Source organism: Cibotium barometz, chromosome 44 (genome assembly GCF_041138505.1).
Source record: "Cibotium barometz isolate CiBa-2024 chromosome 44, ASM4113850v1, whole genome shotgun sequence".
Classification (NCBI taxonomy): Eukaryota; Viridiplantae; Streptophyta; class Polypodiopsida; order Cyatheales; family Cibotiaceae; genus Cibotium; species Cibotium barometz.
In genome coordinates, this window is record NC_141089.1 from 43,662,043 (window position 1) to 43,686,169 (window position 24,127).

At 44.2% G+C, this 24,127-nt stretch overlaps 1 protein-coding gene across 4 annotated transcripts in view; it reads left to right on the forward strand.

The window, feature by feature from the left end:
• The first annotated feature begins 1,026 nt into the window (after window positions 1-1,026).
• LOC147613322 (DNA polymerase delta subunit 1) overlaps window positions 1,027-24,127 on the forward strand; it is a 57,021-nt gene continuing 33,920 nt past the window's right edge. Inside the window, exons 1-9 of one of the 4 annotated variants that reach the window (XM_086782615.1) lie at window positions 1,027-1,592; window positions 3,162-3,272; window positions 3,362-3,468; window positions 3,643-3,802; window positions 4,805-5,000; window positions 5,295-5,430; window positions 5,616-5,753; window positions 5,865-5,942; window positions 6,048-6,139. In XM_086782615.1, coding sequence (XP_086638741.1) covers window positions 1,331-1,592; window positions 3,162-3,272; window positions 3,362-3,468; window positions 3,643-3,802; window positions 4,805-5,000; window positions 5,295-5,430; window positions 5,616-5,753; window positions 5,865-5,942; window positions 6,048-6,139 — 1,280 coding nt within the window. In that variant the 5' untranslated portion in view covers window positions 1,027-1,330. Of the gene's footprint in view, window positions 1,593-3,161; window positions 3,273-3,333; window positions 3,469-3,642; window positions 3,803-4,804; window positions 5,001-5,294; window positions 5,431-5,615; window positions 5,943-6,047; window positions 6,140-24,127 lie in introns of those variants that run through there. The other 3 variants (XM_086782616.1, XM_086782614.1, XM_086782617.1) reach the window with 3 other exon arrangements.

Sequence of the window (24,127 nt, forward strand, 5' to 3'; positions counted from 1 at the left end):
GTTGAAAACCATCCTGATCAATCCCCGCAGATTCCTTCATCTTCTCTTTTCCTTTATCTTTTCCTTTTCTAGCAAGTGACTGCACCTGATTGATTGGTTTGGCATTCTTTGCTCCATTTCTATTTGCTGTCTTAGCTTGCAAATTCTCATTCTTTTCCTGTGTCTGGGGCGGCAAGGCATTGGGAGGGGGCTGATGCAGAACCATTGGGGTGGGCATTCAGAGGCTAGATGCCCAAACTTGTGGCAGGCAAAACAAGCTCCTGCAAACACACCCCACTTCAATTCAAAATACTTTTTTCCCAATTGCACTCCCTCAACTTCCACTGCAATAGAAGGAGGGGTAGGTGTATCAGTGTCCCAGAGAATGCAGAACATGTTACGGTTTTCCATGGGGCGTGGAGGACAAATGACCTGTCCCAAAGAAGCAGCCAGGCCAGGCAACTCTTCACGCATATAGTCCGGGAAGTTAACAACCTCAACCCATACAGGACAGTGATGTCGTATAAGACTTTGATAATCCTTGTTTGGGGACCAGGGCATAGCATGTACCATCTGCTTCCCGTAAAACAGGGGAGAGAATTCAAGAAGCCTCTGCTTGCACGAAGCATCTGATAAATGCACCTCATAAAAGCCTCTGGAAGCAAAATACACTCCCTCTACAAAGCATCCTCCAAGGATGGACTTAATCCACTGCGCGACATCACTGGCCGCCCGCTGGGATTCTTCCTGGAAAGAAAATTATAACTGCAGTTTGAGACAACTTCCTGAGAGGATTCACGAGGGACAGCAATTTCAATTTGTACGTGATCTCTGGAACCGGTTTGCCCCATTCCTGTCGTGGACTGCTGAAAGTCATCCTTAAGGGTGTCAAAGACGTACTGAGCTTCCATAGTAAGTTCATCATCTTGTGATGCAGGCTCTGATAGGCGGCTCTTAGCATCTGCAGGTCTTTCTTTTTGAGCATATGTACAAAAGTCCAAACCTGAAGCCATGATTGAAATACGACTCTCTCTCTCTCACACACACACAAACACAGAGTCACACACACACACTCTCACACACACACACGCACCCAAGAAGATGACAAAAACGAGGAGCAAGAGAGGGAGCAGGTGACAAACGGTAGGCACGCAAGAACTGCAAAGACAACAACTGGCGGGAGGAAGTAGGACACACAACGCGCACACATGCACATACATAGATGCATACACACACGCACGCTTTGTACATATGCATAGCAGCCGTAAATAAAGCCCTCATAGGGGAGTTTGGCGGGAAAAAGGGCAAAGGTTACTGGTTCCTGTGCTGAGTGTTAGTAGCAAGCCAAGCCATGGATTCGAAGCGCAAGAACGGGGTCCCGTCGAGCTCGCTACCGCCGTCCAAGCGCGTTCAGGGTAACCTGCAGCCCTCATCCCTGCCATCGGAACCGTTGGACGAAGAAGACTGCGATGTGGATGTGTTCATGGAGGAGCTCCTCCTGCGTGACGAAGAGCTTCGTGACTCCAGCATCGAAGGCCTCGCCTCCCGGCTCTCCAAGTGGAGGCGTCCATCCCTCCTCGAGGCTCAGCTCGACCCCAAAAAGCAGCACATCGGTAAGCCCCCCTCCCTCTCCCTCTCCCTCCCTCTCCCCTTCCCTCCGCTCCACTCCCCTAGCTCTTTCTGTCTTTACCCCACTTAAGAATGGCCGCCGTCATGCCTGTTTACTGAAAATTTTGCTCCCAGCCTCCATTCATTGTGGTTGCATATAGACTCCTCTTGTCCTAGATGCCCAGCTCCATCCAAGACAGTGTATCATTGCTTATAGGAGCACAGAGGCTCTGGGTATCTATAGCTTGGGGAGATTGAGGAGTGATCCTATCTATATTACTTGGGGTGCTATTGCATGGTTGACTTAGTCTTGCCCATAGCTCCTTTTTGAAGGGAGGGGAGCAGATCCTATAATACTTGTCCATAGGGGCATATCTCAAAGATGTTTGCTTCAGTATATCCCCCAGTTACGATACACACTCCACTGAGTATTAACACCACCTGGGAGATTATTGCTAGTATCATGGCGCAGCATATTTGGAAGACCAGATGCTCAGAGGCCTTCAAGGGTATTCATGTTTATGACACCCAGAGCACTGGCAAGTGTATTTGCAGTACATGGAGTGACATCGTTCACACTCTTTTGGCAACCTGGGCCTGCATATAGGGATCTTCTAGAGCCGTGCAAACAAAATGTAGCAGATTTACGAGAGTGGAACCATCGTATTTCCTTTTCTCCACTCTTACGAGGCTTTTATGGCAGCATAGTGCCATAAAAGGTCGTATTTTCTTCTTCTCCGCTCTTACAAGGCTTTTATGGCAGCATAGTGCCCCCAAAAAGGTTGAGATCCCCCTTTGTATGAAATTATTTTACTTAATAGAAGTCTGTTTTCTGAAAAAAATAAAATAAAAATTAGAATAGGTCCCCATTGTTTCAAACTCACAGAAACTGTCCTTTCTTCAGATATTAATTTTTTTGTCTACAATCCTCCCTCATCTTCATTGATCATGGTCATATACATCAGACAAGGTTCTCATTGTCTGAAAACTCTCAGGATGGCAAAAATGTCCCTGATGTCCATTGTTCTGCTGAAACTCACCAGAAATCTCTCTGAGTCATAGTACTCTTCATCGTGAATTGTCACTGATGCCTGGCATCCTATTGAGACTAGCCAAAATTATATATATTTTTCATCTGGCTTTTAAAATTAGAGGGCATTGGTTGTTCAGCCAAGCAACCAACTGTGACCTCAACATCCTCTTGTGATAACTCTCGGCAATCATTGTTCAATATGCTCTATAACCAGCTTATTTTCGATTGTGCATGAATGAAGGGTTTTATTTAAATTTTATAGTGAAGATGTATTTTTATTAATAATAAGAAAAGAGTACATATAAACTGTGGGATAGTCTTCTCAAACAATCAAGAGAAGAACTACCCACAGAAACTGCTCAATCCAAAATCCTTTTAGTGAGTAGTTTCATTGCATTTGACTCCGGTCTGTTTATACTCACCAGACTAGCAATGTTAGCTTTCACTAAACAAATAACTTTCTTAGGATCTTCTAAGCTTACGGAAAGGTGAAGGGTTTTATTTTTCTGTTCATGGGCCTTTTTTTCTTGCATTTTGCCAGTTTTTCAACAGCTTGACATTGATTACATAATTGGGGAGAGTAACAAGCAACTTACACCTCAGAGGTCTGGTCCAGTTGCAATATTGCGTATGTTTGGGGTTACTGCAGAAGGTAGGCATGGCCATCTCTGAATTTGATTGTTACTCAGATTGCTAATCTTGTTTTTTTGCAGCTTCATTTGCACATGCTACTGTGTGCAGGCCACAGCATTTGCTGTCACGTCTATGGTTTCCAGCCTTACTTTTACATCAGCTGTTTGGATGGTATGGGTCCAGATGACATACCGAAATTCAAACAGACTTTAGAGGTTTGACAACCCCTGCTTCCCCCCTTCCAATTGTCTCACTTGAACTTGTGAATTTCAGTCTATTCAGTGTGTCTTCTGCCGGTGTGCTTCCTAGGCAGTTGCTATCATCTGCTTGCATTTGTGAGGGCAAAATAGTCTTGCAGTTCATTTACAGGTGCCTTTGCTATGTTGCAGGCAAAAATGAGGGAGTCCAGTAGAAATGTCAAATCGTCAGTTTTTGTTATCAATGTAGAAGTTGTTCAAAAGAGGAGTATTATGCACTTTCAGCATAAAAAATCACGCCCTTTCTTCAAGATAACGGTGGCCCTTCCCACAATGGTATCGACGTGCAGAGGTTAGCACAGTTAGTAAAAAGCACATTTAGTTTGCAAAAGTTGTATTCTCAATGTCATGTTTGCATGGAAGCAGCACAGCAGTTCAATAACAATGGGTGAGTGCCCATTGCAGCAGCATCTGCTCTAATGATATGCTCACATAGTGTACTGTCTAAAAAATGAAACCGATGTAATCTTTCATAGAGGGTGTTTGAGAAAGGGTGTCGTAGTGATTTGGTGGAAGATTAGAGTGCCTCATAGCATATTGGAGGTATTAGTATTATAATTTTAGCATTAGAACTTTGGTAAGAGTTAGTTGAGAAGGTGACTGCATCTGGTTGGAGATCAGCAAGTCAATCGTTGACTGAAAGTTTGTGGTAGGGAGAGGCTGCAGCCTGCATATCATTGAGAATCAGACTGTCTTGCAACTAAGGACAATTACAACTCAAGAGGGGGAGAGTGTGACTCATTACTAGGCTGAATGGTCGTGAAGATGCTTGGAGGAGGAACACAGTCCAGACAGAGTGAGGACCTTGGAGGCAAAGAGAACTTTCAAAGTGAGGAAAGGTGTCAGAAAGGGGCACTGAGTTGAGGCAAAGGACCTTGGAGGCAATGAGAACTTTCAAAGTGAGGAAAGGTGCCAGAAATGGGCACTGAGTTGAGCCTTCATGTTGGAAGCTTGATGGCCAAGGATTCAGGTAACTAGAAAAATTTGGATCTAAGGTAGCACTTTGGGCAATGCCTTATCATGCCCATTATATGACTATCCTCTCACCCTTTTCACAAGCTTAGATTGTATAGCAATATCAAATTTAATTCAGAAGCTTTTGTACGTTAGGCTATACGGCCTTGCATTGCCACACTAATGGCTTGTAATCACATCTGTCACATTCTGTAGTGTACATCTAGACCCCACAAGTTCACTTTATTAATGTACTTGCTTTTCTGATGTTGAAGCTTTTTCTTTAAATTTTAGCACTTGACTGTGCTTCGTGAGTGTAAAGTTGTTATGTTTTGGCCAGGCATTTTGGAGAGGGGTATCCCGATTGAAGGCTTAGGTCAAAAGTGTTTTTTGACGTATGAAAGTAACGTTCTCTTTGCGTTACGGTTTATGATTGACTGTGATATTGTTGGTGGAAACTGGATTGAACTGAAGGCTGGAACCTACTATGAGACAGCAAGGAAAATGTCATACTGTCAGCTGGAAGTTGATGTTTTGTATCCTTTCAATGGTGCCTTTGCTGCACCATAGGTGTGCTGTGAAGTTGGCTACCTTAGAGTTCTACTCCAGGAATGTGCCATCAATGGAAGTTCTGTTCAGCTTTCTGGGAAATTTGAACTGGGTTGTGACTTTGAGCAATGCCAAAAGGTTCTTTGTTTGGGTTGTGTTGCAGGTTGTTAGTTTGCTGTTTCTTTGTAGAGGTTACTTTGCTTCTGCATCCACCATGTGCAAAAATTATGCGTGTTAAAGATTTAGAAAGCTTTGATGTCCTTGACGGCAGATGGCTATAGATACAGCAATCTGATCAGTCAAAGCCCTGTTGGCCAATACTCCAAAATGGCACCGTTTCGGATCTTGAGCTTTGACATTGAGTGTGCTGGCAGAAAGGGTCATTTTCCTGAGCCAGAACACGATCCAGTTATCCAGGTGCTTGCCATTCTTTGAATGTCAAAATCTTATTCTCTTTGGAAAGTGTCTGTTAGAAAACTGCATGTTGTTCTCTCTCGACCTTGTTCCTTGAGAATAAAGTTTGCAGAAGTCTCTTACTGAGTTTCTTAAGTTATCAAATGCTTACTCAATTCTGGAGGTATTTTCTCTTTGTTTCATTTCAGATAGCTAATCTAGTGACGATTCAAGGTGAAGATCGTCCCAAAGTTCGGAATGTTATGACATTGAAATCTTGCTCACCCATTGTAGGTGTGGATGTTATGTCATTTGACTCTGAAAGGGAGGTATTACTTGCATGGAGGGTACGGTCTTCAATGCTGAGGTTCATTGCCTTGTTTTGTTGTGGTCATGATCATCTCATGTCCTGTGATGTAGTGGGCCATGTTTTAAAGCTCGTATGTAAGTGTGTGCAGGACCTAGTTCGCGAGGTAGACCCGGATATCATCATCGGTTACAACATCTGCAAGTTTGATTTACCATACCTTATGGAGGTAGTCATTTTGCCTTGTATCACATTTGTTCATGCTGCTTTCCATCAATTTGTGGGACTTGCTGTTCGGTGAACATTGTTCAGCTTTTTTTATTTACCTTTTTAGAGAGCAGAGGCCTTAAAAATTGTGGAGTTTCCCATACTTGGTCGAATCAGAAACAGTCGCGTTCGTGTCAAGGACACTTCATTTTCATCAAGGTAGAATTGCTGCTTGTTTGAAACTATCTAGCTTGTGACAAACATCAGAAGTTGGAGCCTAGTCGATAAGGAACAAGATATTTATATGAGATGCACAGGGTATTTTTTTCCTTAAAAACTGTACTTTTTATATGTTACCAAAAGGTCTTTCAAAGACATTACAAGATATTGGCCAGTTAGCCTAAATGTTACCACTACATTAACACTCCTGACAGGGAGCATGAAGCATATCCCTGCCAGTGTTGCAATGCCTTTGAGTGCAAACCTAGATAGAGAGTTATTAGTAGATATCCTTTGAACCAAGTTATTGGCCCAGGCTTGGATGTTCACCCTTTTTTCAGAGCTGAGCTCCAACAGAAAATACTTGGGCTATGGTCCATTGTCGAGTCACCACCCAATGAGTATCTATTTCTGCTGCAATTTGGTCACTTATTTCTTTCATATAGTACTAGTCAACCTCAAAGCTCTGATTATTAGCATACAAGTCTTCTGCCATAGTTGGAATGAGAGAGTGGTACTGCTGAGCCGTTTCCCCAGACCTTCCCAAGGTATTTTTAATTATTCTTTCATAAATGGCTTTCGCCTCCAGCAGCTTGTTTGCAATTATCATGCATAATTGACGTCCTTTATGTTCCCAAGAAGCTGCATCCCATCCTACAGCAGGTCCTAGACTAGCTAGAAATCTTGAAGTAGAGTGGCTTCTTCTGACCTAAGGCATTTCCAGACCTGGAAAGCATGGCAATTTCCAACCATTAAAAAAAACCCGCATTTCTCGTGGCATTATTAAGCATTGCTTCTAATTTCGTGTGTTTCTAGCTCTCTAGGGACTGCAGATTCAAGGTTTAAATATCCAACAAACAATGCACAAGGAATTTCTACATTTTTTAAATTGAAGAACTGTCAAATCCCCATAGGATCTCCTCGTAGAACGCTCCTGGTACAAGACTCGAAACCTGCATACAAACCAAACAAACGTGAAGGGGTGCTAGTCTGACTGACCTCCCAACCTTGACAGTCGTGGGCAAGCCCACAAGTCTTGGTTGTCCCCACCGAGCCACTAGCTGAACTTGATGAATGTACCGACCAATCTCTACCTCGTGACGTCCCGTACCGCCACGAAGCTACCCTCGCGGGCCTCAAGATTGCTGCCGGCCTCGATTGCGTAAAGCAGTGCACGTCTGCATTAGATCCAGGTTCCTGACCATAGAGCTCTCACAAAGACACGCGAGACTCTATCCACTAATGACTAACCTTGGCCACCCTTTTATAGGCTCTTGGCCGGTCATCGGGCGTCCACACTTGGGTGCCCGCTCGTTAGTCTATCCCTAACTCAGTTCGCCAATCAGCCTGCCTCGCTCCAAGCTTCCCCAACCTCAAAGCTAGTCTTGTGTGCGTGTAGCACACGGTAGATACACACTGTGCACATGACATACTCCCCTTTCTCTAAGAGCTCACTCTTGAGCTCACTAAAAAGCCAGGGTAATCTCTCTGAAGAGTAGTCAATGTCTCCTATGTAGCGTCGTCCTCAACACGATCCTTCCACTTGATCTTGTATTCCGTGATAACCGTATTATACAATCGTCTTTCACGAAATCCAAGAATCTTTTCAGGTTCGTGTGGAACAAATGTCATGTCCTCGACATCTATGATTTCTTGAGGAGTAACTAACTGGTCTATTTCACCTAGTACTTCCTTAAGTCTACTGACATGAAATACAGGATGAACTTTCACATGAGGAGGCAAATCCAATTCATATGCTACTGAACCAATCCGTCGTGTAATACGAAATGGTCTACAATATCTAGGGAATAATTTCGGAGATTGACCTGTCCGTAAAGTCTAGGAATCTTTCGGAACTCGCAAATACACCATCGTTCCTTCAGAGAACTCTCTAGGTGAACGATGTCTGTTAGAATAAAACCTGTCTTGGTCTTGAGTACTTTTAATAGATTCCTTGGCAACTTGTAACATTTCTTGCATATCATGCAAAAAATTACGTGTTGCATCATGTCGAAGTCATGAGAATCCCACTGTAACAGGTGATCTACGTTAAAAACTATACATAAGCATGAAAGAACTGAAACTTGTACTCGTATGCTTAGTATTGTTACATGCAAATTCTAACATAGGAAGATAATCCTCCCATGAACTTTGCCTTTTGGATACATATGCTTGAAGCATATCCTCCAAAATTTGATTAACTATTTCAGTCTGGCCATCAGATTGAGGATGATCTGAGGAACTCAAATTCAAAGTTGTTTTCAACTTCTCAAAAATAAGTTTTCAAAAATCACTCGTAAACTTAGAGTCTCTATCACTGACTATGTCTTGCGGTAACCCGTACAGTCTAAACAATTGCTCGATAAACTGCCTTGCTAATTGCATAGCTGTAATGGTCTTCCGGGTCGATAAAAATCTAGCCATTTTTGTCAAGCGATCTACCACAATCCAAATAGAATCGTGGCCTTGATATGTTCTTGGCAATCCGGTAATAAAATCCATGGAAATACTTTCCCATTTATTACCTAGGATTTGCAAAGGATGCAACAACCCAGCTTGTCTAAAGCGTTCAGTTTTATTTGCATGACAAACTTGACACTTGAGAACATAATGTTCTACATACCCTTTCATCTTTGGCCAATAAAAAATGTGTTTCACTAACGATAATGTCTTGTGTACCCCAGGGTGTCCAGCAGAAGGAGCGTCGTGACACTTCTTAAGAATCGTGGACCTAATGTCTTGGATCTGTGGTACACAAATTTTGTCATTACGGAATAGTAAACCATTCTGAATCATCCACTGGCCTCCTGTAGCTTTAATGGTAGGTTGCTCAGTCATTGAGTCTTGGTCAATCAATGAGCTCCCGTTCTGGATCTTCTGCCAAAATGGACCAAAATAACTATCAGTCCTGCAAAGCTCTCTCAATGATTGAAATAAGTTAGTAGAAATCTTGGTGAACGACAAAGTATTCATCTCTCTAATTCGACTAAGTGCATCTGCGACACTATTCATGGATCCTTTTTTATAACGAATTTTAAAATCAAAATCTTGCATTAATTCAGCCCATCGAGCTTTTCTTTCTCTCAAATCATCGGCATCACACACATACTTGATTGACTGATGATCAGTCAATACCACAAACTTGGAGCCATATAAATAATGTCTCCAAACCTTGAGAGCGTGAATCACAACATAAAGCTCTTTCTCAAGGGTTGGCCAATGAAATTGAGTGTCGTCTAGCTTTTTACTTTCAAAAGCAACAGGTCTACCATCTTGAAATAGAGCAGCCTCGATGGCATAGTCACTAGCGTGAGTTTCAAGAACATAAGGCAGACTAGGATCGGATAATGCTAAGATAGGTGCTTCCTTGACTTTATCTTTTAAAAGTCTGAAGGCCATATCCAGATCGTTATTTCAAGTGATAGGTTGATTTGACTTACGTCCACGACCTTTCAACAAGTCGGTCATCGGTAGTGTGAGTTGAGGGTACTCGCACAGATTTTTGAAGAAAAACAACAAAACTGAGAAAAGAACGAAGTTGTTTCACTATTCGCGGTATGGGTCAGGCCAGAACCTTCGGAAAGTGGCTGGAGCATTGGTTAACCCGAAAGGTAATACGAGAAACTCGTAATGGCTATACGTAGTCCAAAAGGCGGTTCTTTTGACATGCCTTTTATGAATACGTATCTGGTGATAGCCAATACGTAAATCTATCTTCGTGAAATATTTCGCTCCCGCTAATCGGTCAATCAAGTCATCTGATCCACGGAGAGGATAACGGTTCTTAATTGTCATCTTGTTCAATCTCTTGTAATCTATACACATTCTCTAGGTGCTGTCCTTCTTTCTCTTAAGCAATACAGATGCATCCCAAGGTGATTTACTTGGATGGATCTGGCCCATCCTCAAATAATCTTCGAGTTGGTTGGCCAATTCATCTTTCTCAGCTTGGCTCATCCTGTAAGGTGGAATACTAACAGGGTGAGCACCAGGGATCAGGTCAATACGATGATCTACTGCTCTTTCGGGTGGTAAGCCCGATGGCAGTTCCTTAGGAAATACATCTTGAAACGAATCAAGTATCTTCTTTAATGCTTTCAAATACACTTAATTCATTGACATCCATAGAAGGTATAAGAAATGAAGAAAGTGGAATCAAGACACAATGGAAAGTAATATACAAAGAAGAATCCATTATATTACCAAAATCAACTGTATTTACAAGAGGTTCCTGAGAGGGATGTATACAATCACCTAAGATACTATACTGGGTGTTCCTATGTTCTAAAGAAAAAATATGACGAGACCAATCTATCTGGACTTGAAGAGTCTTAAACCACTCAATCCCTAATAACAAGTCTACATGTTCTAGGTGCATAATATAGCATTCCAGAGTATCTTTGTAGTCCTGCATCCGGATCGATAGCGTCTCCACCTTTCGATCCTATACTTGCTGACCCACAGGTAGGCGTATCTCATAGGTATGATCGCTGGGTGTTGTGTCAAGACTCAATTTCTGCACAATTTTGTAATTAACAAAGTTGTGTGAACTGCCAGGGTTTAGAAGAATGTGAATTCTATGGCCATTTACTTCTCCATAAACTTGGAGAAGATCATGCACGTCAAAAACTTTAGAGTTGAACAGACAATCAGAACATGAACTAGGGCGAGAAAGTACAGTAATTGATGTTCCTGTCAAAGACATAAGGTTGGTTATCTTTGGCTTGGGTCTTGCATTGGTCTTTTTTTGCTTCGGGTACTCGTGAGTTGTTACTCATATGTACTTTTTTTTCGCAGATGAAGCAACGGCCCTCCTCCTTGAGCTTCAAAGCCTTGAGGAGACGTTTTTTCTTCGTTGGTGTCGGAGTTGAATTCTTTGAAGGTTCGTCCGAAGACCTTCGTTCTGTCGTGCTAGCCATCGGTGCGGAGAACTTCCTTTTGTGCTTGTTCCCTTGCTCGATAACGAGTTTAGACTTGGAAGAGACCATTGTATTATCATAGATACGAGCAGAATGAATGGCGTTGTCCAAAGTTTTGCATTTATTGTTTTTAACTCGTAAACGGTATGAGTCGGGTAAAGTGGTTACGAAGAAACCAAAAGAGTTGTGGAATCCATCTTCGTAGCTTTCATCAGCAAGTCCCTAAATTTCTGAAGATAGACCTCATAGTGAGGTTCTGCGAGATCATGGTCAAAGTCGCAAACCGGGCAACAACATCATAGTCATCCTCTTTCTTGAGGAATTCTTTCTTGAAGACTTCTTCGAACTGTGTCCAAGTCGTTGGTTTAGGGTTGAGTTCTTTCCACTAAAGCAAAGCTTTGCCTGAGAGAAAACTTGCTGCTAATTGGATCTTTTTTCCATCGTCATATGGATGAAACTGAAAATGCACTTGCCACTTATGTAGCCAAGTGTCCACTATCTCCTTGGTACGCTGCTTTTGCTCGCCCCCAAACTATTCCGGAGTAATATTGGGACCTAAAGCAGATGCCAAAGTATCCATACCCGAAAGAGTAGCTAGAGTAGTGGTCAACAAAGAGATGGAGTTCTGTAAAGCTTGCATCTGCACGGCGATTTGTGCTTGACGTTCCGAGGAAGAAGCTTTGAGAGCAACTTTAAACTCTTGGAAATTTGATTTTGAAACAATCGTCGAAGAGATCGCCATCGGTGGCTTCCGTAGCCGGCAGGTCCTCACGTTCGAGAATGGGCTCCAACTTGGATTCTTGGGTCGACATTTTGAAGAGGGCAAGGTGAGAGAAAAGCTTGGCTTTGAACAAGGAAGAGTGCTAGAGAGTATGAGGAGTGTGGTAAGAAGCCTACTTGAGGCATATTTTATAGACCTTCTCAAAAAGCATGTTTTTTACGTGTTGCTTTTGTGTAGGAAAAAAAAAACCAAGCTTGAGGGCTTTTATAAAAGCCACACATAAGCTTGGAAAAAAAAAAAGAAAAAGAAAAAAGAAAAAAAAGACACTTAAAAAAAAACACATAGGCTACACACATAAAGTCATTATATATTTTTTAAAACACTTTGTCTTGTTTTTGTTTCTTTTAAAGAAAAACAAAACATAACGTATCAAAACGTAGCTTTTTTGTTTGCTTTGCTACAATTGTTTTTTTTTCTTTGTTTTGTGAAGTTCTTTAAAAAAATGAAAAGCAGCGTGTCTCAAAAAAAACATGGGCTACAAACGATGAAAGCAGCTGGTCGACACCTGTAAACAGCACACGAAGAGGAAGAAAGCTCCGCTCGATTGGTCGCCATCTGTCAGTTGAAGGGAAGATGGCCGCCGTCACCTACTATCAGCAAAAAATAACGCCCGGTTGATCGCCTTGCTGCGCAGGCACCACCTGGCTGTTCGCTTTGCTACACGATTGCTTCTCTCCCTCTCTCTCTCTCTTTCTCATGCTGTTCTTGTTGACTGGTTCACACAGCCGACAGCTCATGCTTTACTCCTTGTCAATAAAAAAGCTCTTCTCAAGCAACTAATTGACCCTTTACAAGACCAAAACCCCCAACATGGCCAACGATGCGTATATAACATGCTGAAATCTGAAAAAACAGCAGTGTGTATGGAAAAATAGCAGTCTACTCGAACTCATACCTTTTCTTTGACCGCTTTTTTCTCTACCTACCGACTTGCTCGTTCTCGAGGCTTGCTTTGATACCACTGTCAAATCCCCATAGGATCTCCTCTTAGAACGCTCTTGGTACAAGACTCGAAACCTGCATACAAACCAAACAAACGTGAAGGGGATGCAGGCTTGACTCACCTCCCAACCTTGACAGCCGTGGGCAAGCCCACAAGTCTTGGTTGTCCCCACCGAGCCATGAGCTGAGCTAAGTAGATGAACGTACCGACCAATCTTTGCCTCGTGACGTCCCATACCGCCACGAAGCTACTCTCACGGGCCTCGAGATTGCTGCCGCCCTCGGCTGCGTAAAGCAGGTGCACGTCTGCACTAGATCCAGGCTCTTGACCATAGAGCTCTCACAAAGATACGCGAGACTCTATCCACCCTTTTATAGGCTCTTGGCCGGTCATCGGGCGTCCACACTTGGGTGCCCACCCGTTAGTCTATCCCTAACTCAGCTCGCCAATCAGCCTGCCTAGCTCCAAGCTTCCCCAATCTCGAAGCTAGTCTTGTGTGCATGTAGCACATGGTAGATACACACTATGCACATGACAAGAACGAATTGGTTATGTTGAATCCATTATAATAACAACTAATAGTCCTAAGAATACTTCATGCTTTGGGTTGAAGGATTTCCCTTCTCCAAATAATTAATGCATCCATGTAACGTCTACTTTTTAAATTCCATGAAGTTACATTTCTAAAACATGTGAATGGTGGTTCCTAAGTGCAACTTCCAATATACACACTAGGTGTTCCGTTGTCCAAAATCTCACCCCAAAGTCCTTGGTAAACTAGAAACCATGGAAATGCTTTCATTTTAGCACACGGATTGGTCTTCCATACTTGTCGAAATCTTCTTGACTATGACTTTTGAATGAGAGTTGCCATGTGATATTGAGCGTGTTGTCAAGTTATTGGGCATGATCATTTTGCTTCCATGTGCCATGTGCACTTTTGAAAAATCCCACAATTCACTCTAGACTTGAATTCTTTTTTTGTGTAGAGAGTAAGTCCATTTGATGTCAAAGTTTCCATTGGAAATGAGTGCAAAGAACCAAATGCAAAACTTGCGCAGCTACCTACTTAAATTTAAGCTAATTTAAGGCAGTTCAAAGCAAATGATGAAACTCGTAATTTCAAAGTTAAAACCTGTTTGAGAAAGGCTTAAGCGAATTGCTCACCGACGTATATTTTAGGTTCTTTTGGCCAAATAAAAAGATTACCAATGTTTGTAGAGTGATTTTTTCTTGGGCCATGTGAACATCCCTTAATGTAAGACTTTTCACACTTATTAAAACCTTAAGGTTTCAACAATATCACTCAAGAAAATAATGATTTCATGTTCTTTCTATTATACTTGCCTCACTGTTGTGGAGTATTGAGCTCCTCTTCTACAAAGGAGGCTGTTGTGTTGGAGAGAAGCTATTGTTGAAGCTTGAAGGGAGTTTCTGTCGCCATCTACAGACGATGGGTTTGCTGTAGCTTATGGAAGATGTGCCTAAATGTTGCCATTTGTTGGCGTTGAAGGAGCTATGGTAAGAGAAAAGAAGTTGTTTTGAACTCCAAGGTAGCCAAGAATAGTCAGTGCTGGTTGCCACGATAGAACGTGCTGTTTTTGATGGAGCTGGTGTAGAGAAAGTTGGAAAGTGAGATGGCTTTGGAGCTGAAGGTGTTTGACTGTGGAGAAATTGACATGTGCTTCTTGTGGTTTGGTGGAGCTTGGGAATATGTAGAATCGTTGCTATTGCTATTTTTGTTGTACTACAACAAAGACCAAGAGAAGGTCATTGACCTCAAAATGTGCAAGAAAGGTGCCGCCATGAGAGTCGCACACATAAGTGATGATGAGTTATTTTAGGGTGGTTCAAAGCAATTGATGAAACTCATAATTGGGAAGTTAAGATAACTTGATTAAGAAAGGGTTAAACAAATTGATGAAACTCATAAATGGGAAGTTAAGATAACAACTTGATTAAGAAAGGGTTAAACAAAGTGCACACATAATTATTCTTATCGATCCAATAGCCAGAGTACATTGCCAATTTATAGGATCCAATGGAGCCTTCTAAATCCACACAAGATCCTTGCAATAATTTCCTCTAATGCTTGTCCTTAAAATCCAACAATGGAGTTTTGAGAACTGATGAGTTGGATCTCTTCCCCCTGTGCGCCTAGCACACATCCTCGCCATTGCCTTTGTTTGACCGCTCCCCCCTCCCCGCCTTTGCCCCCTTGTGCTTGTGTGTAGCTCCCCTTTTCCCTTCGCTTTCTCTCGCCTCACTTGCCATCGCCCACTTGCTCCCCCTCTGCATGCAACCCTAACCTCTGTTCTCCTTTTTGCCTCTCCTTGTGGCGCCCACTTGAGCTCTCCGCCTTTGCCCTGCCCTTTGCCTCCCCAATGGTGCCTCCCGCCAGTGCTCCCCCCTCTCTTCCTTCTCGCATTGCCATGCCCTCTTGCTTGCCTCCTCGCTTTCCCAAGCCAGCCTCCTCCTCTTGTCTCCCATTCTTTCTGCCCCCCTTTCTACTCAATTCTTGCTTCGACCGTAGCCCTCCCCTCTGCTTGCTCCTTTTTCGCCCCAACCCCTCGCGCAGCCGTGCCCCCTTCCTCCAATTCTTTTGCTTGCCCTCCCCCCCTTCTCCTTGGTTTGGTGCTTACAGCTTTCGGGGCTAGTTTATCGATGGCAAGTTTCAACATTCTCTAGTTTTATACCCCAAGACTCCATGACAGTTGCTTTGTCATCCTTGCCCGAGATCGTCATCCCTTGTCTCTTCTTTTTCGAAGATCTCCAGCTTCTTGCTTCGACTCTTGAAAGAAAGAGAAAACACAGGTTTTAGGCCCAAGTACAAATTGCAGAAGGTTGTAGACAGTTGATTATTGTTGAAAATGAGCACGAGGGAAGTACAAAGGTTAAACACAGGTTTTAGGCCCAAGTACAAACTGCAGAAGGTTGTAGACAAGTTGATTATTGTTGAAAATGAGCACGAGGGAAGCCTGTAGGTGCTCACAAGCATAAGCAACTATTGCAACAGCCAATGACCTCCAACAAATATAAAAAAATGAGATGGGAAATGATGAGAAGGGTGTGAACCCTTACATATGTCCCATATGAGCTAGTTGGCCAGCCGTATAGCAGGCCAATAGCAGCCATGAAGCATAAATGTGCTATAAATAGTCTACAAAGACTCATAAAATGTTAGAAAAATCCTAAATGATGTCTGCAATGTAGGGCCTCATAGAAATGACTAGTACAAGCATGCTAGGATACATGTAGACCATCTAGAGATGATATATTTTCCAACACCTCCTCTTCAGCGCTAGAGGGGCGGTCCAATACCAGCACGATGAAGTAACACCTCCAAAGTAGCTCTTGGAAGTGGTTGGGTGAAGAGATTAGCCACATTGTTTTTGGTAGAATAGTAGGCCAGTCGAAGAAGTCCAAGCTCGATCTAGTTGCATACAAAATGATAATGCACCTCAATATGCTTGGATCGTCCCCTAATCATAGGATTCTGAGCTAAAGCAATAGCACTTTGAGAATTTGAGAAGATGGTAATTGGGGAAGTGTCAATACAGTACAAATGCTCTAGAATTTGATGAATCCAAAGTGTCTCAGTGGGGGAGAGAAGGTAGGATTTGTACTCAGGCTCGGTGGAAGAAGCTACAATAGTCCTCTGCTTTTGAGACTTCTAAGAAACCAATCGTGTACCAAGCATGACACAATATCCAGATGTAGATCTCCGAGTATCAATGCAGCTTGCCCAATCAATATTTGTGAAACTAACCAAATCAGCACCATTGGAATAGTTGATGCCATAATTTGAAGTACCTCGAAGATAACGAAGAACTCTCAAAGCTGCCTACTGATGAGACTTTCGAGCGGCTGATGAGAATTGGTTGAGAACACTCATAGCATACGAGAAATTTGGACAGGTGTTGGCAAGGTAAAGGAATGAGCCAACAATCAGCTAGTACTCCTTGGAATCCACCAAGGGTGTATCATCCTCCTTGGTTAACTTGGCATTGGGATCCATGGGACAAGAGAGAGGTGTACAGTTTGACAACCCATAAAGTGAGCAGCTTCTTCACATACTTCTATTGAGAAATGAATATACAATCATCTTTCTGCCAAATCTCCAGGCTCTAGCCCAAGAAAATAATGAAGGCAAAGATCAGTCATCTCAAACGTCTCTGAAAGCTTGGACTGAACCTGGGTGACCAACTTAGTATCTGAGCCAGAAAGGATGAGGTCATAAACATACAAAACAATGACACAAATATCTCCATCAAAAAGAAGCACATAAAGATTGTTGTCTGCATATGTCCTCTCAAAGCCAAGAGATAACAAGAAGGCATCCATCTTCTGATACCAAGCACAGGGTGCCTGTTTGAGACCATAAAGAGTCTTATTCAGAAGATACACATGGGTGTCTTGTCCCTGAATCACAAAACCAGGAGGTTGCTCAACATAAACTTCCTTCTCTAAATCTCCATTCAAAAAAGCAGATTTGACATCCGTTTGGAACATGGGCCATCTAAAGTGTGCAGCCAGAGCCAAAACAATCTTGATGGTGGTATACTTGGTTGCAAGAGCAAATGTCTCATCAAAGTCTTTAATTGCCTTCCGAGCATATCCTCGAGCAACAAGGCGGGCTTTGTACTTGTCCAAAGTACCATTTGCATGAAACTTGACTTTCAAAATCCATTTCACACCAATCACACGATGATGTAGAGGTTGTGGCACCAAAGACCAAGTGTGATTTCTCTCAATAGAGGACATCTTTGATTCCATGGCTTGCCGCCATTGCGGCTCTGAAAGAGCCTCCTCTGGACTCTCAGGCTCATTGATCTCTTGGAGAGAACTCATGAGAGCATGATTCATTGTGTGATGAGATGTAGAAGGCCGAGATGAACGGTGAGGTCCAGGGATGGTGATAGAAATTTGGTTATGGAGTTGTGCATCAAGGAGACCAGAATCTCTAAAGAGTCGTTGAACGCATCGAGGTAGGCCAGCCTTCCTCTCAAAGCGTGAAGAAGAAGATCCAGTTGTAGTAGAGGACTCATTCGATGTTGCTGGGGGAGGTGATGAAGTAAGCACTGGTGAGGGTAATCCTGGAGTCAAAGCAAGACTTGTAGAGGGACTGGGAGCTACAGAAGGTGGTGCAACAAGAATTGGTGGCTGTAAAGTAGCAACTGGCACCGGAGTTGCAGGAGGAGGAGGAGGAGGAGTTGGACGTGGAAGAGGTATAAGATCACTAACATCGGGAATGGATCATCCAGAAAATCTGTAGATGCATCAAGTGGAGAGGAGTTGATGCCAAACAAGCTCTCATTAAATCAAGCATCACGGAAAATGATGATGTCATCAATCTTTGGATCCCAAAAGCGGTACCCTTTGGATCTCAAACTGTAGCGTATGAAGATCATCCCTTTTGACTTTGGTGGTGCGAGTGTGGTCCTCTTTTGATCTGGGACATGCACATGAGCAACACAACCAAAAACACGTAGGTGAGAAACAAAAGGCATGTGTCTTGTAAAAGCCTCCTCCGAAGTCATCCCCTAAACCGCTTTTGTGAGAGCGATTAATGAGATAAATTGAGGTAGCCACAGCTTCATCCCAGAAAGTAGGAGGGAGACTTGCATGATGCAACAAAGCATGAGCCATCTCTTTTATGGTCCGGTTCTTCGGTTCCACAACTCCATTTTGCTGAGAAGTGTAAGGAACTGTGGTTTGTCGGTGAATGTCCTTCGACGCAAGGAAGTCATCAAATGGTACAAACTCACCACCATTATCAGTCTATAGAAATGAAATTGTGCTCCTAGACTGATTTTCCACCATTGCGATCCAAGTCTTGAAACTAGCAAAAGCATTTGACTTGTGAGCCAGAAAACATACCCAGACTGTGCGAGTGAAATCATTGACAAGAAAATATTGAGTCCCTCCAAGAGACTCAACCTCCATGGGTGTAGCAAGATTTGCATGTATAAGCTCCAGTCTTCGGGTTGCTCGATGAGTGTACTCCTTTAGAAATGCATCTTGATGAAGCTTGCCCATCTTGCAAGATGAGCAAATGTGTGAAAGAGACTTGAGTTGAGGTAGTCCGCCAACAACCTGCTTAGAATGGAACTTCTGTAAGGTAGCAATGGGTACATGACCGAAGCGTGAATGTCGTTGAGAAGTATCTGCCTTGGAAACCAAAGCCATCAAGGAGGAGAAAAGCTGATGAATATGTGAGTCAGTATGAGGGATCTGGGAAGTAAAGTTGGTGACCTTGTAGAGATCCCCATCATGGACTCCATTGGCAATAACCGAGAGAGTCTTCTTGTTGATCACTTTAATGACCTCATCATCAAAGTACACACCAAGTCCCTTCTAAGAAGCTTTGTACATTGAAAACAGGTTTTTGGAAATTTGTGGTACATATAAAACTTCATGTAATGTGGGAGAGGAACCCAAAGAAACATTACCAACACTGGTGATAGGAAGCGAGGAGGTGTAGTAGCCGATGCGAATTGAAGAAGAGAGTGTTTGGTAGTCGTCCAGGATATGGGCTTGATTGGTGATGTGGGCAGAACCAACCCATTCCACAGCTTCAGGTGTGTCACTGACCTATCCTGCCACAGCAATCACATTCATTGCTTTTGTCCTTGGACTCCTTTGAATCCTATTTACCCTTGCCTTTGCCTTTGCCTTTGTTTTTGTTGTTGTTGTTGTAGTCTCCTTTTCCGCCTTTGCCTTTACCCTCATTAGAGGCAACAAAAGTAGATTCTGACTTGCCTTTTCCGCGAAGCATGCACTTGTCGTGGAGATAACTCACAACTCCCTCGAAAGGGGGAAGAGTATCATGGAAGTAAATATGATCTCTAAAAGAATTAAAGGAAGGATGCAATTTTCCAAGAAGCTTATGGATAGGATTGTTGATTGTGCTCTCGGACTCCTCAAGCTATAGCTTGATACGGGTGAACTCTCCAATCTTCTCAACCATGTTATGTGACTCATTGATTGTAATCTTCTCCAGATTTGACTCCAGTTTGGCAATCTTCACTGTCGAAACTCTCCCATACCTCCTTTGGATCTTCGTCCACACCTGATGAGCATTACTCTGAGTAGAGATAAACTGTGCTTGTATAGACGGAGTCATGCAGTGGATGATGATAAGACGGGCCCGAGCATCCAATATGCTTCTCAAAGCAAGGTCCACCAAGTGAGGTGTGGAGATGGACATCCACTCACTGGCTCCCTCTAGCAATAACTGTGAGTAAAAAGACCAAGTATGATAGTTGGTTGCTGTAGGCTTCATGGAGTCACTAACTTGGGGAGGATTGTAGGATAGTATATGGGTAGGGGTGAGAACATGAACTGGATGAGAGAGACTCAGAGAAGAAAGATTGGGAAGAGGAACCACCTGTGGAGCAGGGGATCCAGGCTGTGAAGGTGCTGGAGTATCAATTGGAGAAGGAACAACAGTAGAGAAATCTCCTGAAGCCATGTCCTCTGACAAGAAACCTTCCTTGAAGCAAGTGGGCTGTAAAAAACAGCAAATAGCCTCCTCTCAAGCTGTGCACAGCAAGAGGAAAGAAAGAAGAAAGGGAGGGAGGGTGGGAAAAAAGAAATAGAGAAAGCAAATCTCTTAGAAACCTTGTCTTAAGCACTTAGAAGAGAGCTTCAGCCTCCAACAACAAAAACGCAGCAGTACCAGGCTACAGATGCAAAAAATGCAGCACTCTTCAGGAAGCCTTTGCTCCAATCAGAAAAAACGCAGCACTTTCTTTCCTGTAGGTCAGCGTTTGGCTCTGATACCATGAAAGAAAGAGAAAACATAGGTTGTAGGCCCAAGTACAAATTGTAGAAGGTTGTAGACAGTTGATTATTGTTGAAAATGAGCACGAGGGAAGCCCGTAGGTATCTACAAGCAAAAGAGACTGTTGCAACAGCCAATGACCTCCAACAAATATGCAAGAATGAGATGGGAAATGATGAGAACGGTGTGAACCTTAAATATGTCCCATATGAGCTAGTTGGCCAGCTATATTAGGCTGACAATCACGAAGTATACATATGCCATAAATAGAATGGTAGAAAAATCCTAAATGATGTCTGCAATGCAAGGCCTCATAGAAATGACCAGTACAAGAATGTTAGGGTACATGTAGACCATTTGGAGATGATACATTTTTCAACAACAATTGCCTCTTTGGAGGCCTCCACCTAGGTATGTAAGATTGTGGGTAGCCTCCTAGCATGTGGATAGTTTAGGGGTCTTTTATAGGGAAACCTTCTCGGCGTGCCTAGAAAGATCACAAACATTCATCCTTTTGGGCGTGGCTACTACCAGCTTGAGTTTGATTTGCTTGCAGCTTTGGACAGGCATGGAGTTGAGCCCCGTCGCACTGCGTACGGCCAGGTCTTTGCGAGGTGGCAACACGGCCTCGACTCGGCGTCATCCTCTGGTCCGCTTCTCAGGCTTTCTTGTGACAGTCTGCTTTCCAGGCCTCAAGAAGGAATACCTTCCTCTCCTCTTGGTGATAGGTGGTGCTATCAGGAGGGTGATGAAATCCCCCCTATTGCCCCGTCAATTCTTGGGTGGATGGTTGGGATCCCATCCCTTTGCATCTCCATCGCCTCCCGAGACTTAGTGCCTCACATCATTTTACTTCCTAGTCTGCGGCGGGGAGACCCGATTCTGTAGACACAATGCACATCGCTTGAGTTTGCCCTCGTTGGCAGTCTAGGAGACTGCCTCCAATTGTCCCCTTGCGCCCCCCCCCCCCTTTCCCCCCTTCCTGGTTCAAACCCTTCTCAATGAGGTGGGCGGGACACAAACCGTCATGTACTAGAGCATTAGGCACAAGCTAAGGCCGATGTTGGAGAGTGGCAGAGACCGTTGGCCCGAGGCGGGATTGCCTGTAAATGTCGAGAGGCGAGCGACGTCAGTAGGCGTGCCAGGTTGGCAAGATCCAGGAGGATTCAATTTTTTCAAAAAACCGTTTTGAGCATTTATCTCAGCAGTCCCTTGACGGTGATGTACCCCCCTCCCCCCCCTCCTCCCCGTAGTTCCCTCACGAAAACACCCCCCCTCCCCCCTAAGTTCCATCATGGGAACCCACCCTCCAAGTTTACAGCAAGTGGAGATTGTTGCTCCTTAAGTGCCTGTAGTGGCCCCGCCTCGCAGCCATCTCCTCCCCCCTCCTCCCTCGATCCCACAGTATGCCTCGACTCTCCCCCCTCTTGCTTCCTCTGCTCTAGTTGTTCTAGATCCCCTCCCCCCTTGGCCTCTCTAGAGCACTCTTGGGGCCCTTCGATGATAATCGGCCAGCTCCGTTCGTGATCAAAGAGAAGGAACACCAGCCCTAACCTATCCAGACTCGATCGTGTCACGTGCATCCCGCACTTTGATGCCACGTAGACATATCTGTACAGAAGGTGCAGGACTTGGGGTGGAAAATTGGTCCCATGTGAGCCCAGTCCGGGACGAGTCAGCCAGGGTTCCACTCCAGTCGTTCGAGGTCAGGTGTGCATTGTCCTGCACATGAATCAGTGCCAGTCCATGCTGAGAGTCTCCCTCTAGAATGATGTCAGTGGTTCTGTGTATCTGGTATGACACTGGATGCCAAACCGTTGTTTAGACAGGTAGGATTTTCAGGTAGAAGGGGGCATCCATTAGTGCTACCCAAGAAAGGGGATTATACCCCATGGTTGGGCAGGGGGTAGGCCTTAGGCCACCCCAAGGGGCCCATGGCCCTTGCCCACTCCTGGCTGGGCAAGCTGTCGGCCAGTCCAAGAGAGGCAGCCAACTTGCCTTGGGCCAGCCCAAAGTGTTGGCTAGCTCATGGGGCAGCCTGGACTGCAGGCGGCCAGAGCCTAGCAGGCTGTCCAGCAGCCTGCGCAAGTGGCCAGACAGCCTCAATGTGAAACAGGTCGTGGAGGGAAATATAGCTAGCCGACCAGCAGCCTGCGCAAGTGGCCAGACAGCCCCAATGTGAAACAGGTCGTGGGGGTATAAATACCCAGGGCATATTTCAGGTCATTCATCTCATATTTCATCAAAGTGCTAAAGCTAACTCAAGGGCCAAGATAGCCAAGGAGAAGCTAACGCAAAGGGGTGAAGGATTGAAGGTCAAGGGCAGAGGATTCTCCTCAGTCAAGAAGGTTCAGGTTCAGTCTTTTATTTTCAGTTTTGCATCATTCTAATAAAAGCAAATACACCATTCGTGGTGGGGGCCCTACAGAGGGTATTCGGGACCCAATACTGTGTCCTCCTCTCCCTCTCTCTCTCTCTCTCTATTTTTCTGCACATCTACATTCAATTTTGCGCGTTAATTTCATCGCGACAAGTGTGCTGATTTCTGAGTATTGAAGTTACCGATCTCCCCCGAAGCTTCCGCATGTCACAGATCGGTTCTATGTCGACGAGTGGGCTTGTGGGCGTGGCGGCATGATTGGTTTTATTGGCTGTCACTACTTTTTTCGACCATGCTCAGATTATTCTTTTTTTGGATGACCCTTGGAGGCAAGACAGACAAATGACTACCCGTATTCCAGATAGCCTCATATAGGACCCAGAGGTTTGCAGCAAGATAGAGGGGATTTGGGAAAGGTTGGATTTTCACTTAGGCGCAGCATCAAGAGCCCTTGATGCAGGCCTTCGCGAGATTAGTAGTCTTTTACAAGAGGCAGTGCAGAGTAGATTGGTTGGCTTCCAAGAGTAGGAGAGTAGTATTCGCAAGGGTCTTGCCTCTCTGTAGTGACTTCAAGAGAGTGCATCATATAGCCCGTGGATTGTGACATAGTAGATTGGGGCTTTTTGGAGGGGACGATAGAGGTGATAGATTTCTCCTTTCACGCTCAGTCCGGCAAGGGTGCCCTCTAGCACCTTATCTTTTGTTGTTCGTCGTGACCGAGACCATGAGTAGTTTTCTCTTTGCCTAGGAGACCAGACTCCAGGGACTGTCTCCCCATCCGAGTACAAGAGGAGCTCCTTGATTCCGAGTTCGTTGATGACACAACAATATACCTGTGGGGGGCCGAGGGGAACCTCCAGAGATTCACTGATGCTATTGAGATTTTTTGTCGTGCATGTGGAGCATATATCAATTGGCACAAGTCACAGGGATTTTGGGTTGGCTTATCAACTGCCCTGACTTGGTGTCCAGTTGAGGCTTTTCAGTGGGTCCCGCGGGGAACCCCTGTTCACTATTTGGGATGCCTTGTTGGCATCGACATCTCTCCTGAGGAGCAGCTTCCCCCCTCCTTCTGAGCATTCGAAAGAAGCTCATATAATGGAGTTCCGCCAGGCTTTCCCTTGGAGACTGGCTTGCGTTCAAACAGTTCCCCTTGGAGGCTCAAGAGATCAGGGGTAG